Source organism: Herpailurus yagouaroundi, unplaced genomic scaffold (genome assembly GCF_014898765.1).
Source record: "Herpailurus yagouaroundi ecotype Mexico unplaced genomic scaffold, PumYag 141, whole genome shotgun sequence".
NCBI classification, from domain to species: Eukaryota; Metazoa; Chordata; class Mammalia; order Carnivora; family Felidae; genus Herpailurus; species Herpailurus yagouaroundi.
Genome location: NW_024412396.1, coordinates 52,545,396 through 52,564,303, shown reverse-complemented (window position 1 = coordinate 52,564,303; position 18,908 = coordinate 52,545,396). Strand labels below are relative to the sequence as shown.

Below are 18,908 nucleotides of genomic sequence, written 5' to 3'. Positions count from 1 at the left end.
GGATTTGAGCGATGTATAGATCAAATGTCTTAAATTTGCTATGCTCCTTCTCATTTGGCTAGAATGGATGACTTGGCTGCACTGTACCAGGAATAATTGTCCCTCATATATCCCCAATCAGCTGCCTCTTAATGACTAGTCCAAAGTGACAACATAAAAGGTGCAGTGACTTTCACCGTACTTGGCAAAACTTGGACCAACTCCCATTTATATACCCTTGGAATAGGTGAGCTCAGAGACACCTTGCACCGCTGGCTACAGGAAATCCTCCTGTCTTCAGCAGTCACAAGGTCCTTGAATTGGGAAGAGACCTGAGGGGAGAAGTGGATGTCTGAAGCGATCTTTGGTTCTTATACTACTTTCCATGGTGGTGGAAGATCTGTAACAATGTGGCTTGCACCAAAACTGTCTTACTCATCTCAGATGTCAAACGACCTTTCTATTGACCTAAACCAATACCAGGGTAGTCCAGCTTCCAAACAGATTTGGCAGAAAGTCTAGGAATTTGACAGACTGACCCGCCCCATACAGCTGCTTCCTCATCTTAGCTCAAATTCTGCTTGTTGTAGCTTTGAAAATTCAGTGACTGAATTTACATCCCCTAAGCTCCAAATAAGCTCTCTCTTCCTCCTTCACCCCAGTGCTCTGTGTCCTATTTTTGATCCAGCTGTAAAAAAGATCTGCAGTTCTTTTGAAATACCCCTCATCTAATAATATAATTAGCCTCACAAAAACCACGCCTTGAAAACATCTTTGCCTCATCATCCAGCCCCTGTTCCTGGATTGTTCCAGGATTCATCCTCATCATCAGACTTGTGATACTGGGTAATTCTGGTCACCAGTAGTCTTGAGGGATGAGACCCTGCATGTCCCTCCTCAAGAAAGTCTTCTCTTCTCTGAATCTCCATATCCTCCCAGTCTGGTCCACAAATGGAATCCATGATGCTGGCCTGTATTGCTTTATTACTCTTCTTGTATAGATGTCTCAACTCCTCAGATAAATAAATGATAAACTTCTTGAGAGCAGGAACTATGTTACAGATGCAGTATCCTTAAAGCCCTTGGATGCTTAAAGCTATGCCCTCAGCAAACACTTGATAACTACAGAAACTATCCTTTCATATAAAATAGAGTTTGACAACCTATGGACAGCCAGCTTGAGTCCATAAGCTTGGCATATAAAAGAATAAAACAAGCTGGAATTGGACACTGCTTAAAGACCAGAATCTCCGTGTCTTGATTCCATTTCTTTTTACCTTCATCTCTACCCTTCACCCAAGCTGCAAAGTCAGTGTAGATGTAAGATGCTAAAGTGGTGAATGCAAAGGATTGCTCCCAGCACCCTGGCCTGTTTGCTTCCTTCCTCCTTCACCTTCACCTACCTCTTATGCCCTTCCTCCCACGTCATGCCACACTCTAGTCCTTTCTGGACTTCGTTCAGTTCCTCAACTGTGCCATGGTTTCTTATCTCTGTCCCTTGGCACATTCTGTCTTTCTTGTCTAAGACACATGCCTTCCTCCAACCTCTTTGCAAAGCTAACTCCTAGTCATATTTCAAGTCTCAGATTGCATATTTCTTCCTGGCATCAGCTTTCTATGAATCCCTACAGGATGGTGGCTTCCCCCTGCAGAGGCCTCCCAAACTTCTATTTTCCCTTTAGTGATGTTTAGAACAACAATGATGATGGTTACAATCACCAATACTTACTAAGTCACTGTCTGGGAAACTACTCGCTCACTTAATCATCACCATATACTGTGAGGTAGGTGCCTGATTATCCCTATTTTACAGATGAGGAAATCAAGTCTGAAAGATACCAGTTATCTTGATAAAGTTCACAACACCCCATAAGGGTCAGATTTCTCACCCAGTCTGGCTCCAGAGTTCATGTTCTTAACCAATACATCCTGCTGCCTCTTACATGTTTGTAATTATTTCTTTAATGACTAAATACTCCCGGAGGCAGCAACTCCATGAGAAAAGGCCTGGATCTACCTTCTTCTACAGTGTATTTTTAAAGCCTAGTCCAAGAACTAGCATGTAGAAAGCTCCAAAAAGCTAGATTGCTAGTGTATCCAGAAACCTAAAAGAGAAGTATGTGCCCACTCTACATAGAAGATGTCTCATATTTAATTGAAAAAGGACCATGATCTTGGTAATACTTATTCTAAAGTTTCCCTTTCTGGGATCCAATCCTAGTTAAACAAATTCAATCATCCAGAATCAGAAAGGGTATAATCTGGGAAGCAGCGAACAAAAGGAAATGCTTCTCTAAAACAAAGAAAGCATGGGTAGTTCCATCGAGGGACACAACTGCCATCCACCGCCCCCACTCGGACCCTGCATGCCACCCACGAAGGCCAACTCACCCCTTTCACAGGTCCTTCCCCAGTAGCCTGTGCCGGTGCAGTCGCAGATGAAGCGGTTCCAGCCGTCCTTGCACACAGCATTGTTCTTGCAGGGGTAGCTGTCACACTGCTTAGCGCTCATCCGTGAACAGGAGGACTTGACGCCCGCAGCGTTCTGCATCTCCGCCAGCTGCCGGATGTTCTTGCTGCGCCCGTCGATGAACAGGTCACGGATGCAGCCCACATAGCCGTAGTTGAGCATGGCAGTCCAGAGCTCGGTGGGGAGGATGAGGCCAGCACGGTTCTCTGGCAGCCCACCCAGGTACATGTCCCCCTCCAGGTCCAGGATCTCACTCTCCCCGCTGGCAGTGAATGGCGTGCGCCTGCTGTTCACTGATATGGTACCTGGGATGGGAGGACAGAAAGAGAGTGAGCTAACAGCCCTCTCGGCATCTCAGGTCAGGCTGCCAGTCAATGAGCCAAATGACAGAAGACCAGTAGGTGAGTTCAGAGACCAGTGTTGCCTGGTCAGGTGGGAACAATACAAGCAAGGGAGTCAAATGCTTCAAGACCGTAGAAAGGATAACGTAGGCCATTTGGTTCCAGTCTTCGCCACTAAGACAATCTCACTGACAGGAGGATTCAGGACCGTCTCAGTCAACTAACACCTAACGTGGTATCTTTTCTCTACAGAGTCTTGGCTGAAAGGTCACATACCATACAGGTTGAGAGCAGCACGGTGGATGCCTCAGTTTAAACCCCAGCTCTACCATGGACTAGCTGTGTAACCCTGAAGAAGTGATTTCACCTCCGGAGGCCTTAACATCCTCATCTGTAAAATGGGAAAATAATTGTCCCCACCTCACAGACTGGTGTGACAATTGAATGAGTTGATATATATAAAGTGCCCCTGTGTGTCTGGGACAGAGTAAGGACTCTGGAAGTACTTGAGTCTTTATCACTCACTTGCCATCTGCAAAGGATGGAACCCTCCATGCACTGATACCCTCCACACTAGCATTAGCTACCAGCCCTGCCAGTGAATATCTGGACCATTGCCTTTGAGAACTTTTACCTGGGACATGTTTGTTTATTCATTTAACAAATATGTATTGCCCACCTGTGTGTTTCTGGCATTCTTGTAGGCACAGAGATGAACTTGACAGGTATGTCTCTGTCCTTCTAGTGCATATAGTCCAGAGCAGAGGACAGAAGGTAAATACATCACTCAACAAACAAGAGAAATTAGGTAATGGTAGGTACTAGGAGGAGAGCAAAGTGGGCACTGGGGTAGCAGCCTATGGGGTCTAATTTAAAACGTATTGTGAGCGGGGTGCCTGGGTGGCTCAGTCGGGTGAGCGTCCGACTTTGGCTCAGGTCATGATCTCGCAGTCTGTGAGTTCGAGCCCCGCGTTGGGCTCTGTGCTGACAGCTCAAAGCCTGGAGCCTGCTTTGGATTCTGTGTCTCCCTCTCCCTCTGCCCCTCCCGCACTCATGCTCTGCCTCTGTCAAAAATAAACAAACATTAAAAAACTTTTTTAGGGGCGCCTGGGTGGCGCAGTCGGTTGAGCGTCCGACTTCAGCCAGGTCACGATCTCGCAGTCCGTGAGTTCGAGCCCCGCGTCGGGCTCTGGGCTGATGGCTCAGAGCCTGGAGCCTGTTTCCGATTCTGTGTCTCCCTCTCTCTCTGCCCCTCCCCCGTTCATGCTCTGTCTCTCTCTGTCCCAAAAATAAATAAACGTTGAAAAAAAATTTTTTTTTTTTAAATAAAAAACTTTTTTAGATAAAAAAAATAAAACGTATTATCAGCGAAGGCCTCTCTGGCAGGTGATAGGTATGCTGAAACCACAATATTGAAATGGACCCAACCTTACCAAGTCTAGGGGAAGAATATGCCAGGCAGGGGAAATGGTACCTGCAAAGGCCATGGGGTAAGCCAGAGTACGTCTAGGGTTGAAGGGCCCAAGGGGTGAGCGGGAGATGAAATCAGAGAGGCAGACCAAACACAGTAGCAGGAGGGTCGGGGATCCATCAACGTGACTGTAGAAGGTACATACATACAGCCTGGCCTGGGAACTTGGACCTGGTATTCTGCTCCTAAGTGGCCTTCTGACCCCAGCCAGTCCCTGAGCCACTTTACAGCCCAGTTTCCTAAACTGTACAATCAAGGTGATATCTAAACATGCCAGAAATTGTAAAAACTTTAGTATTCTTAAAGTGCTTTATTGGTACCAGGATAAGTAGGCCGGCCATCCATCAGCTAGCCTTCACTTCTTTCTGAGTCTCAATCCCCTGGGCTACCAAGGGGAGAGTCTGAAGGGCCGAAAAGATCAAATAAGATCAAGAATGAGAAGTACACTCCAGGTTACAAAGCCAGCATAATAGGCCTCTGGGTGGGTTACACCAACAGCAACTTCCTCTACTCCATCCTAGAAATTTTCTCCTGGAAAAATCGGATTTGTGTTTCTGGGTTTTGTTTGTTTGTTTTTAATCTTTTAGAAACCTATGGAACAATAATTATGTCCTGGCCACCATTTTAAGTACTGCATGTGCTTTTCTGGACTTGATCTTCACAACAATCCAGCAAGGTAGGAGTTAATATGTACGCTCTTTCACAAATGAGGAAGTTGAGGTTTGCATCTCCTGTTCTCTTGAGCTACTTGCTTTCTCTACCCTCCACAAGCCCACAGAGCTGCTTGATCCTGAACCTAGAGGAACAGTTATTGATACACAAGGACAGCATCAGACCCAATTTAAATGCTGGAGCCATAAATACATCCTGAGGAAAATCCGTCCTCTGAGTGGGTGACCACAACTGTTTTGAATGCACATAATTCAGTTTCAAGAATCAGTCTCCTAACTGGGGAGTGATCATAATACTTTTCCCATGTCATTCTTCGGGATGAACAGGGAAGGAGGCACCACACTCGCAAATACAGATGTTTTCATAACTATTCATTTTGGAACAGGTTCATAACTAAAAACATACCAGAAAACACTCTCATGAAGAAATGAAGTTTAATAGATCATATTAAAATTTTATGTTTTGCTGTTTTCATGGGACAATTATTTGTTTACTCAGTAAACTATTATAGGCTTTGATCAAATTTATCAGTATTGGCCAATTCTATGGCTCCCAGAAAAGAAATTCAAGGCTTCTGAAATCCAGATATATTTGTCAGATAGGTCCACTGATGGATCTAACAAAATAACTACATCACTGGAAAAGCAATTAGTGCTGGGAATAAACAGAAGTAAACATATGGCAAGCTTAGGTGTTCTCACCTGCCTGTGACACAAATAAGCAACCTTTAAGCTATGTCAGGTCTAGATTAACCAATCATGACACCCATCAACCATAGTAGAACTCCAGAGACCCAGAACACATAGTCCTGAAACCAAGAGAAGTGTTTCCCTTATAATTTTAATTTTTTTAAGTTTATTTATTTATTTCTTTTGAGAGTGACAGACAGACAGACAGCATGAGTGGGGGCAGGAGCAGAAAGAGAGGGAGACAGAGAATGCCAAGCAGGCTCCACACTGTCGGCATGGAGCCCAACACAGGGCTCGGACTCACGAAACCATGAGATCACGACACCAGCCAAAACCAAGTCGGATGCTCAACCGACTGAGCCACCCAGGCACCCCTCCCTTATAATTTTAGGATAGTTTTTTTGCTCTGCCCCTGCTGACGTTTTATGGATAAATTTAGAAAGACAGAGAAAAAGATCTTCCCTCCAGAGAAATTAGTTTTTTTTTGTGTCTTTTTCTGTTAAAAAAGCACAAACTGTTCATTCTTACTCAACAAGCACATTTAATTTGAAGCCTCTTGGTTCTGATTAGATTTCAGACAATCAATAAAGCATCCTGCTGGGCACTAAACCATCCAGGGCTGCAATCTGCCACCCGTCTGCCCTCTGAACGGAACCCATCCAGCTCCTCCTAAGGGTAATATTGCTCATCTCTGTCATCTCTCTGGCTAGGGAATTATACAGAAAAGCTCATTCCTGGCTGCAGCCTTTTGAGGGAATCTATTGTTTTCTATTATTGGCCAAGTGTGCCTACAAAAAAATTCCCAGATGAAAGACTTTCTGTGTTTACAAGGAGGGAGAATCCTTAAAAATACAGCAAATATAGCCAAGACCCTTCCTGAGTATAATTCTCTAAATGGAGAATCAGGAAGTAAGTGTGAAATCCAAATGCTCTAGTTACCACTCCGGGTGAAATGTCCTTTCTGGTGGTACAGAATGTGACCTTCATTGCCACATGGTCCATAGAAAGCTATGCAAACTGTTCAGGCATTCAAAAGCTCCAGACTCTCTATATGCGCGCGCGCGTGCGTGCGTGTGTGTGTGTGTGTGTGTGTGTGTGTTTTCCCTCCCTCTCTTTGTTACAACTCCACAGTAGCTATGTACTGCCTGGGGCTAGCTTGTTTGATCTGCGGCTGCAGAAACAAACAAAGCCATTTAAACCAAATGTAAAAGGTTATGAAGAGGAAAGGAGAGTTAGTGAGGTCTGAGCAAAGAGTGAAATATAGGTTCTCACACCAAAGGACGGGTTTAAATTGAACATGACTTCAGGAAAAATCAATTTGCTTTTTCCTTTCTTGTCTTAATTTCTCCCTGCAACATGACTCTTGCCAATTATTGAAGGGTGTATCGTTGCATAAACTCTCACACAGTGAGGCTTATCCTACAGAGTAATCACATAATGCAGCATCTGTGATGTCACAATCGGTTTCCATGGTGATGAGAAAAAGGAGAAGAAAAGGAGGGGGAAAAAAAAACATCACACCAGTGACATGACAGTCTCTTTGGTAGCAGTGGAAACGCTACTTGTAAAATCATCCTTGGCTCCAGGGTCTTGAAGCTCTCACAGAGACAGCTGTGTGGTGAGTGACAAGGGAGAGAGGAAGGGACGAGACAGATAACTTGTTCAGAAACATAATCTTACAACAACCATTAAAGAGAACAGCAAGAGTCAACATGCATGCAAGCACAAACATAAAATAAAAATTGTAAAATACGAAAAATACAAAGCCACGAAACAGACTAAGATGCTGCAGTTTTCCTCTCTTCCGAGTCACAATCCCACCTTCTCCTACCTGATCTGCCATCTCGCTGAATGTCCACATGGTACCATTCCCCATCGTTGGCTTTCTTCTGAGTGGCCTTCACTTTGATGGTGCCTGAGCCCATGTCAAGCAGCAGGTAGAGGTTGCCATCGAGGAGTTCCACGGCAAAGAAGTCCACCTTGGTATTCTTCTGGCTCCGAGCATCCTTCCTCTCTTGGGGCTTGCCGTGAGTGAAGAGGATCAGGCCGTTGGGCTCAGTGGTGCGGAAGTCAAAGGAGATGGAACCCATGCGTTTGGTGTTCCACTTGGGCAAACTGATGTACGCCTCTGGGGTCTCGAAGTTGATGGGGTCCAGCGTGGCCACATTCTCACACTTGAATACAACTTCCCCATAGATCTTCATCTTGGTGTCCCCAATCCGGGCCAGGCGAGACAGCTCCAGACGGATGTCATTATTCTTATAAACAACCTGTCAAAAGCCAAACAAGTGCCATATGAATCAATCTTGCAAACAGTTACCATCCACTGTTCACTGGGCACCTGGGTAAAAGGCCCAAGAAAGGACTTCAGGATACAATATGTCTCAAACAATATGAGAAACATGAGATACAGCATGTGAAAAAGCAACTGAAGAGACTTCTGGGATACACATAAGCCTTGAATAAGCCCCCACATTTCCATTTTATTACTTTTGTGTTGTCTCCTTCTGGTCAATTTTTTGTGATATCAGAAAGTTATATGATATAAGCTTGCAAGTAGAAATCAATAGAGTATGAGTTGCACAAATACTAATACTTAAATACAAAGATATTTGCTGAAGTGTAGTAAAAGACCAGAAACAACCTGAATGGCCATCAATAACAACAGACTGGCACATCCTGATGATGGACAATTATGCAGTCCTTAAAAACAAGGTAGTTCTCTGGGACCTCTTGGGTGGCTCAGTCAGTTAAGTGTCTGACTCTTGATCTTGGCTCAGGTCATTATCTCATGGTCGTGGGCGAGCCTTGCACCAATTCTCTCTCTCCTTCTGCCTTTTCCCCTCCTCTCTTTCTCAAAAATAAAAAAAATTAATAATAATAAACAAAAACCAAGGCAGTGCTCTGGTTTTGACATGATGCTCTCCAAGAAATATTGTTAAGTGAAATTAGCCAGGAGCATAAAAGAGTGGGTACTACAGTATTGTGTTAAGAGTGTGTGTTTTTGATATGTTTATGCATATGGATATGCACATATATATGCGCACTATCATTGTGTTAAGTGTGTGTGTGTTCAATATAAAAACTATTATGCACTCATAAATGCATAAAACATCTTTGGAAGGAAACACAGAAAATTATAAAATTGTCACTGGTGAGTGGATCTGTCAGATTAATATTCAGGAATGGAGACAGACTGACTTTTCACTGTACCGTATTGCATCGTTTCATTTTTTTTTTTTCACCATGGAGATGTGTTAAGAGTTGGTGGGGAATGAAATCTGTGTTTTGTGCACATTTTGTACACCCTCTATACACACAATGGTGGGAGAATGAAACACCCTACAATATTCAAAAAAAAAAAAAAAACTATTATGACTTTAAAAATCTGGTGTAATCCACGTAAAAGCAGGGATTAATGCTATTTCCCAAAATTAGAATTTCAAAGAGGTGTTGTTGTTACTGGAACTGAATTTTGATTGCAGTACCCTGGGATGGGTCTTGGTCCTGTGATCTCTAAGTAACATCACATTTACCCAATAAACAAGAAAAAAAATTAAAGGGAAAGGGGCTAACATTGCAATATTGATTATGGCAATCATGTTGCTATGTCCTTTACATTATCCTATTCAAATTCTAAGTCAGGATCCGGATTTAGGCTAAAGTCCTACATCTACTACCTACAAGCTGTGTGACCTTGGCAAAGTTGTTGAACTTACCTGGGTCTCTTTTCTCCTCTGAAAATGGGAATACAGGGGTAAATTATTTTTCAAGGATGAAATGAGTCAGTACATACATGTAAAGCACTTAGAATGGCACAGAGTAGGAACATAAAAATCTCAGGTACTTTGGTGGTAGTTGTTGTAGCTGTAAATCAAATTTCATCCTTCCCACAGTCTAAAAAAGGTTGTAACATCATCTTCATTTTCAGTAAAAAATGGACTTAAGTACTAGAATAAGTCTTACAATTTATCTCAGTGATGAAAAGGTAATTAGATGGGTCATTCCAGTACATCATTTAATCTCTAACACCAGAACTGTTTCCCTTTTAATATATAACTAATGACAAAGAATTGAAAATGCCTCACATACTATATGACCTTGACAATGAGCATAGCCATAGTCAATAACACTGCAAATAACAATGATACTAATATTTACTGAGCACCTACTGCCAGATACTATGTGAGGAGCTAAAGCCTACCATCCCATTAGATCCCAGTAACACCCATTTGAGATACCTACCATCATTCCCCTCTTTTTACAGATGGCAACAGATGTGGAAAGTAGTTAAGGAACCAGTTCACAGTCACAATAGCTGGTAACTGGCAGACCAGGACTTGAACCCAGGGAGTTGGGCTCTCACATCCATGTGTTTGGCCACCGTGGACACTCAGAGTGAGGTCCCACTAGCAGCACCTGTGAAGCTCATCTTTACCATTACATGGAAAATCATGCACATTCAGCTTCCTAATTCAAAAGCTGAATTTCTCATCTTAGCACTACGGCACTGACCATGTGAACAGGGGAAACACTGCAAGATCCTTAGGCTATCAATGACTGGAGTGAACCAGAAAAAGAAACAAAGTTTAATGAATGGCAGCTTCTCCTTTCTAACCCCACCTATTGCGCCTGGGCATGTGATATCTGTCATAAACAAATGACAGATATCACATTGGCTTTCTCTGCATTGGAGTAAATGCCTATGACTACAGCTCCTTGTTAAGATTAATTGTTAATATATAACAACAGCTCATCCTGGGATGGAGGGGAGAGGGGGAGACTGAGGCTTCGTTCCATTGAATAATAAATGGAAAAGGAACTCAGGCACCCCTACAAGAGGCAGAAGAGAAAAAAGAAAAAAGCCTTTTAAAGGGATATAGGGTACCATGAAGAGGGGCTCTTCTCTGGGAAAGTTACACAGCTGAGACTAAGACCCAAGGTGAATAACTAGAATCCAGGTTTCCAGAGAGACAGACAGGAGAATCAGGGCCACAAACTGGCCAATGATAACAAGACTTCTCTCAAAATCTCTCTGAAAGTGAGCTCTCTACCTACTCCATGGCCTGGAAATTATTTGTCTATTTATATGGAGTTGCCTCACCTTTCTCAGAGACAACTGGACAACCTCTCTGAGTCCCATTTCCGAAGGCAGGAACCTCAAAACCTATTCTAGGAATGGCTCCCCTTTCCCTTCCAAGGCTGTTATCAGGATTGAGGGGGATGTTATACATGGTACAATACAGAAAATTCTAAACTAGTGGATAAACCTAGGAAGAAATAATAGTATACCCAGGTCTCCAGTGGTGTTGGGGTACTGTTAGAAACTGACAGGGGCCTGAACTGAAGTTCTGCTGAGAAGAAAGGGACAGGAGGACAGGGGTCTTGTAGCCTTGTGGTACTCAACTGAGAAGCTCCATGGCTGGCATCCTCGCCTTCCCTACCTGCCTGGTATAGGACCATGGCCAGGGCCACAGCCACACAAAAATGTACCAGTGCCTCGGGTAGGGCATGGAGGTAAGAAACCCTGCGGGACCCCCTTACAAGGCAAATTAGTATCTGGTACAGTGTTCTCTGTGAAACCAGACGTGCAGCTAAAGGAAAGACCCCAACTGATGACTAAACTAGGAAGAAATGTGGGATCGAGTGACAGAGAGCAGCCTTAGCTGACAAGCTGCCCCAACGAAGAGCAATTAAAGACAAGTGGAAGTGGTTCCCCATGAGGGAAGATGTGACACAGCCAAAGAGAGACAGAGTCACAAAGAATGACAAGCTGGTCTGACTACCCCACACGTGGGTTTGTAAAGATGGCCACGTGGACCACAATGCAGCTCATGCCTGCGAGGCCAGACAGTAAAATAGTTGAGGACAGAGTTTCAGAGTTGAGACACACTCTCTCAGAAAAGCTGTACTTCTATGCCTCCACACTCTCTGCTACAAAAGCACAAAGGAGCAGTATCAGGAGTAAGGCAAGACATGAAAGCAGGAACAATGTAACAAAAACAGTTTGCATCTTGTGAGCATCCGCTATGTGTCAGACAATAAGCAAGTGAAATAGGCAGCATTAGAGGGCATAACTGGAACTCGAACCCAGATCTCTTTGACTGCACAAGATGGGACAATGCTCTAGGAGTGGCAGTTTCTAGGCTCTCCTGTGACCCATACTTACCCATAAAGCAAAAACCCCTTCATCAATCACAAAACCACACTCAACTCTGCCCAGAAGTGCAAAGCCCTTCACCCCTGGTAGATCCCACCCTTCCCCACTCAGGAGTCACTTCAGAGGCCTCTGTCTGAGCTCAAGTGTGAAGGCTTCTGGATCTTTGCTCACCACGTTTTCCAGGCTACCATGCTTTTCTCTCCTCTCCTGGCATCCTTTCACCAGGATGGATATATATATATATATATATATATATATATATACACACACACACACACACACACACACACACACACACACATACATTTTCTCTCTCTCTCTCTCTCTCTCTCTCTCTCTCTCTCTCTCTCTCCAGGTCCTCTCTGGCTGCTCTGATCCTGCTGATCCTGTCATTTGATAAACTCAGAATCCTCATACTGGCTACTAGTGATGTGGCTGCTTTCCTATTGCCCAAACCACCTGCCCTGATTGGAAAAGGAGTAACTCTTCAAACTTACATGATGTGCCTTTTACATTAAACTCTTCCATGGCACTTGAGTTATATGGCAGGTCCATGAGAATAAATCTAAGGAGTAGAGACAGTCCCAGCTCACAGATGTACTTCTCTCTCTTGCATCTTTTCCTAGGCCACTCTATTCTCAGCTTCCTGAGAACATGCTTTCATGCCCTCTGCTGTATATGCCACAGCCCTCTGCACTCCAGCAAGGAAACTAGAAGGAATGAGGGGATGTGGGCATGTGCCTTGCAGTGCCCAGATGGCCTTTTGGTACTTTTTATCCTGTGCAGGAATAGGAGAGTATCACCTGGCCTTTGTTCTCTTGTTTTTAAAAAGCATCTTCAATCCTCTGTGGGTCTATATGTAGGACAATTTCTATAAAAACCACTAGGTCAGCTTATCAGACCATCATTTATAGGTCCATGACTTGATGCCTGAGCACCACTGCTCTGATCCAGGTCAGTGGATGATGTTTGAAATTCAGGATGCTAGGGGACATTCTCTGAAGTGTCTAGACTAAAAACAGAACGGTGAGAAGCCAGTGTCAGGGTGCCTTGATATGGAACAGTGTTGATTACACATCCCAGTAAAGCCTTTCAACTTTATACCTATGTGTGGAGCAGTGTACATAGGGCAAGCAAAAGACAAAGATGTATTTATCCCCACACTGCATTTAATCCATTGACAGTAGATAATAATAAAATGAGCTTTTTCTCTACGGCTTCCAGGATAGTGCTGCTTCTAGATAAACGTTCAGGCTAATCTTATTACTGGGTAACATTACTACTCAGGGTAAAAACATAAAGAAGCAGCACTGTGAAAGAATCTTGCTTCCGGGGTTGCCACATCCTACCTTCTCTACCCTACTGCCCCTCTGTCCTTCAGGGAACTGATATCTCTGGTCTGCTGTGAATTCCTCTCCTATGAACTGACTGCTCCACTCATTTGTCACTCAAAACATGCAACCTCATAATCCTTAAATAAGCACAGGTCTTATCTCTTCAACAGACCTCAAACACCTATCAGCAAAAAAATATGCACCACACCTTTTAAAATTGCAAATAGCACCTGGTTGTACAGGTGCTTAATAAATGCTCATGTCTGCATTAAATTGTACGTTGGACTCAAGTGGCAATGCAGTGGTTCATATTATGGGTTTCGCAATCTCTCCGGCCAGGGTTGAATCTTGATCCATCCATGGCGGCTATGCGACCTTGGATAAAATCATTAATATGTCTCTACCTCAGAGTCTGTCACTGTAGAAATGTGGATAACACGTCTCACTTCCCAGTATTGTTAAAAAAACAAAAACAAAAACAAATAAGGTATCGTTGTATGTAGAAATACTTGACACAGTTCCTGGAACTTCATAAGCGCTCAACAAATGGTAGTTATCACTATTAATGTTGTCATTTTTCTGTGAAAAGCCAGAGCTAAATCAACAGACAGAAAAGCCTGGCGTGAAGCCACTGGGAGAAAAGATTTCCTCTGAGGATAAGTCCTAAGGTGCCTGTCAGCTCAAGAGACAGGGATCAAACAAGTAACAGACTAGACTTAACTAATGCTAAAGTAAAAATAAAAATAAATATCTACATAATGTATGTAATTGACTAATGTGGCATTTATATATATTATAAATGGTGGGCATTCCTTATTTCTCTCACTCTTCCTCCCTCTCTCTCTCCCCCCACTCTCTCCCTTTCTCTCTCTCTCTCTCACACACACACACACACACACACACACACACACACACACACAGCATATACATGCACAGATTTAGGATTCATTATCATTCACGTTTTCTATCAGAATGTACCACTGACCAAACCCCAACAGTGAAGTCCAAACACAAATGTGACAGCAGATGGTCCTCTGAGCGTCCAAAGTCAGAAGAGCCAGTATTTGGCATGGCTGGGGCCACATCTGCATCTATGGTCTTGCTAACAGGGGTCAGTGAACTAACTCTGCCTGCTGAGCTGCAGCTGACATCAAACCTGAGGCCCAAAGCCCCAATTGCTACGTACCATGGATGCCACCATTTCCATGCTTTATATTCTGTTAACAGCGGTGAAGATCCACCAAAGATAAAAACTAAGCACAAGAAATAGAAAATGGGAACTGAGTTTCAGACTTGCTAAGATGGTAGCAGAATGTCAACTGTTAATTAAATTTTTTTTAATGCTGAGTGATCCAACACTCTGTGGGTAAAAGAAAACATAGCTGCAAGCTGGATCTCATGAGGGACCACCAGTGTATATAATCTCTAATCCATGGTCCCATTTGTAAGAAAGTGGCCAGGAAAAGATAAAAGGGACATAAGGCAAGCTGGAGTGACAGGAAAAAAAAAAATCCAGGCAAACTGATGTTAAATCACCAAAGTCCTCAGTCCCTTCCTCATTTTGAAAACAGCATCCTGTCACCTGGACATATAGGCAATTCAACCAGGGAGAGAGAAAGCTGTGGGCCGGTTACTCTGCCCTCACGAATCAAAAAGCCATGGGTGCTTGCTAATAATGCAATTCATTACCACTTGTGATCAAGAATTAGACAAATATTTGTCCGATGGCTTTTTTGTGAAATGGAATTATATAGGTTGATGCGTGGTTACAGATGGAGACACTAAGAAGTTGAGAAAGATTTCCAACCCTTAACACAATCACAGGGAAGGTCTCAATTTTATTCAAGGAAGAGAACTTTTGAGGACTTTATTCAGTTAAAAATGCTGATCAGGAACAGGCCACCATATGTTCAAGTATCCCATGAAAAAAAATTATTGCGAGAGGGAAGATTTGCTGATTCAGGCTTTATCATCCTCACAGCATGTACTAAGCTTCTACTAAATTAATGAAGGAAGAACTTGGCATAGACAGACTACAGACTTGACATAAATAAACCCAGGCAGAGATATAAGACATGAACTTGCATGTAATGGGCCAGAGCTCTGCAAGACATCGTCAATAGATAGTGACGGAAAAGTTTCTAGATGAACTAGAAGAGTTCGCCAGGTGACCTTTTTAGCCACACCTGGATATCAAACCCTCCCATGTTCAACAGCCATGTTGGCAAGTATGTGTCTCTGCTCTTCCTTCCTCACAGGTGACATTCATTGTTAATTGATGTCATTCTATTCTACCCCCTTTCCCATTCAACCTGACGGTAGTCTCAGAATTCTTCTCTAGGAAGTTACCACCAGTCACTGAGAAATATAACTTGAGATGAACCTATTCTCCATCCTTGTTATCCTCTAACATAAAGTCAACTTAATGTAAGTTAACTAGCTACACTAAGATATTGGAAACAAAATCCATGTAAATGTGTTAAATAACCACTCTATTTTAGCTCTAGACCACAGGGCATACAAAGGAACATGAGGTGTGATCCCTGCCACTAACATGTTTAGAAAATGTTGGAAAATGCTTAGAGAGGGGATATATTTTATATCAGAATTGTAGTAAGACATATCTGTCACTCTAATTACTGAATGTGCAAGAGCCAGTGATCAGAAACTTAGATCGTTTTTCTCTTCCTTCTGCTTTCCAAGAACAGCACTGTTATGGTCCTCTAGACTGTAAGCTTCATAAACACAGAGGCTGTGTGTTTCTTATGTGGTAGCCAGTGCATGCCCAGTGTTTGTAACAAAGTGCCTGGCACACAGTAGAGGTTCAATAAAACGTACTCTCAAACTTCTTGTATTTACTTATGTACTAAACAGACCTACCCAGTGAATGCCTACATTTCCTTCTTAGAATACTTGATGAGGGCACCAACCTGACTAGAGTGAAAGTTACATGTCACACAGCAGAAGAACAAAGATCAGATGAGTAGGTGGTACCTGATTATGAAAAGCTCTAAAAATATAGACATTATGCAATTGAAAAAAAAAAAGGAGCCATTAGAGTAGAAAGGAAGCCTTTAACAGTCTGATTGGAAAGGTGACAAAATGTAAAAGGTGCCTCCCTGATTCGCTAGGAATCTACTGTTATTTTTATTCCAAAGACTAGAAATGACTCTAATCATCTCACTATTTTCCCTGAGGATAACATGTCATTCCCCACTTAAACCCTTCAATGATTCTCTATCAACTTCAGAATCAAATGCAAACTTTCACCCATTACATAATAGACTTTTCCTGATCTAGTCCCCACCTCACTGTCAAGTTCTGCAGTTCATCCGGTAAATTCTCCCCAGGATAAGCCTTACCTAGATTTTCTATGTGAATAACCGTTTGCCATCTGAGGCATAGTTTGCGTACCAAATCTTTTGGGAAGCCTTCTCCAACACTCTTACTCACTCGACTCCTACCTACATCTGATTTCCTCCTCTCTGCTCCCAGGGCTCCATGTTGTAACTGCTGTCATGGAATTTATCATGCTGTGCTGCATCTGTTTTCCCCAGTAGACTGGGAGCTGCTCAAGTGGAGGAAACTGTACCTTTTTTCTGAGTCTCCCAGTGCCTGACACAAAGTCAGTACATATTTGCGGGAAGATGTGAAAGAATGAGAAGGAAGACAGGCAAGAAAATCCCAAAGACTATTTCCTGATGCCTCTAAATCAGTGAGGACTATACTGCAGAAAGAAGCCTCTATATTCCTTCTTCTTGATAATAAGTGATAAGATGAGAAGAGAGAAAGCTAAAGTATCACAGTTAAAAAGAATTTGATGGGGGCGCCTGGGTGGCGTAGTCGGCTAAGCGTCCGACTTCAGCCAGGTCACGATCTCGCGGTCCGTGAGTTCGAGCCCCGCGTCAGGCTCTGGGCTGATGGCTCGGAGCCTGGAGCCTGTTTCCGATTCTGTGTCTCCCTCTCTCTCTGCCCTTCCCCCGTTCATGCTCTGTCTCTCTCTGTCCCAAAAATAAATAAAAACGTTGAAAAAAAAATTAAAAAAAAAAAAAAAAGAATTTGATGGAATCACTAAATATTTGGTTTTCACTACTGGGCATGCTTAGGAAATGTGCTTGCATTTTAAGTTTATTAATATATAAAGTTCCGTACCCATGAGTGGCATCTGTCACTAGTTTATGCATCTTGACAAAACACCAACAGAAGAAGGAACAAAAAAATCAATCATAAATTCTAGCAAGATACTCGAAGAGATAGGATAACAAAACTCAGCACCAACACTGCCTCCCGCTCTGGAGTATGCTAAGGGAATACTGCCCACCTCTTTATGACAATGTAGCTTGGAATGTCATAGAAAACACATGGATATTTTGAAACAGTACCTGAGAGCCTTTATTCTCCGTATCCAGGGTCAAATAGCACGAATAAATACCTAACAATGAAGCATTCTGCCACCAGCTACCCTGAAAGAAGATACGTTACAATAGAAATGCCAAATGGCTTTGGGAGAAAGAGATTATATAAAAAGCCCAAAGGCAGAAGAATAGGGAGAAATACTATAAAAAGACTCAATGAAACAGAACCTTCAAGAAGTCTAACACAATTAGCTGGAAACAATAGGGGCATATGAGGAAAGTATTCCATGCAGCCCAGAAGACAGAAGCAGTGAGTTCACAACCATGGATAGTGACGGATTAGACCAAGAGGTGCAGATCAATAGGCAAGTTCAGGAATATTCTCTGTGGCTAAGAAGGCAAGTTCACACAGGTGCTTTCCAGTTTAACTTCCTATAATGTGAAGCCCATTCATTTACACAAAATACACATGGACTAGAGGTGTATGGCTTCCTGATGGAGAAGCAACTTGCAAATAAGGAGATCTGCCGGTCAGAAGCAATTACAAACTATTCTCTTGCCCTGGCCTGCTAAGCTGCTCTGCTTCTAGCCTAATGAAGCCTCTAATCAGATGGCTCTTCAAGGTGGTCCAAAGAGCCCCTCTGCAATCAGCAGAAGAGGTAGGGAAAGTGATAGCAAAAATGTGCCAGGCTGGCAGGTAACTGATAACAGAATCATTTCCAACCTGGTAGGAAAGAAAATGAGTTGGGGTCAAACTAACAATAATATAGATAGAAATGCTAGGACTCAAATTGATTTTTTTCTGAACAGGTTTCTTTACCCTTTGTTAACTTCAAAATAGTCATGCAATAAAGAAGGGCGCCCTTCTTTTCTTGGGGCTCTCTTTCAAGGTGATGGTACTCAGCCTCCATACTTAAACCGGTAACTTTACATTACCTTTAGTAAATCTGTAGAGACCTAAATAACCACTAGATGTCCCTTATGCCATGCAAAACCAACCTGACACGAATTTCACTACCAGTTATACAAATCACATTTGAAGACAGCTTTTCTGAGTCTTGGATCTTAGGTTTCAATTATAATTCCTATTATGACTCACTCCTCTTCATTTACATTATGTCCATGTCTATATTATTTCCATGGTATTTTATCATAAGATACCAAATTATAGACAGGGAATAGGAAACGACTATGAATTAAAATTCTTCTAGAGGTAGAAATGATGGAGAAATAGGCAGAGAGGAATACTGGAAAAAAAAAGAGATATAGAATGTCTAAAAGGTCCAAAATTCATTATCACTTCCAGGAATCAAAGAAGTTTTGATGCAAGTGGAAAACCCACAACGTTCAGCTTAAATTCAAATTCTCCAAACACTGAGATCTTGCATTCTTACATTCAATGAAACTAGGAATGGCCTGTAATTTTAATTACACATC

At 42.7% G+C, this 18,908-nt stretch overlaps 1 protein-coding gene across 36 annotated transcripts in view; it reads right to left on the bottom strand.

Moving 5' to 3' along the window:
* The window catches only part of NRXN3 (neurexin 3), a 1,583,151-nt gene that overhangs the window by 1,061,027 nt on the left and 503,216 nt on the right, over window positions 1-18,908 (bottom strand). For all 36 annotated transcript variants that reach the window (XR_005791087.1, XR_005791088.1, XR_005791089.1 and 33 more), the window contains 2 exons: window positions 7,454-7,892; window positions 2,371-2,754 (listed from right to left, as the gene is read on the bottom strand). Coding sequence is in view for 33 of the 36 variants with exons in the window: in XM_040477865.1 (XP_040333799.1) it covers window positions 2,371-2,754; window positions 7,454-7,892 (823 nt within the window). In the remaining 3 variants the exon portion in view is untranslated. The remainder of the gene's footprint in view (window positions 1-2,370; window positions 2,755-7,453; window positions 7,893-18,908) is intronic.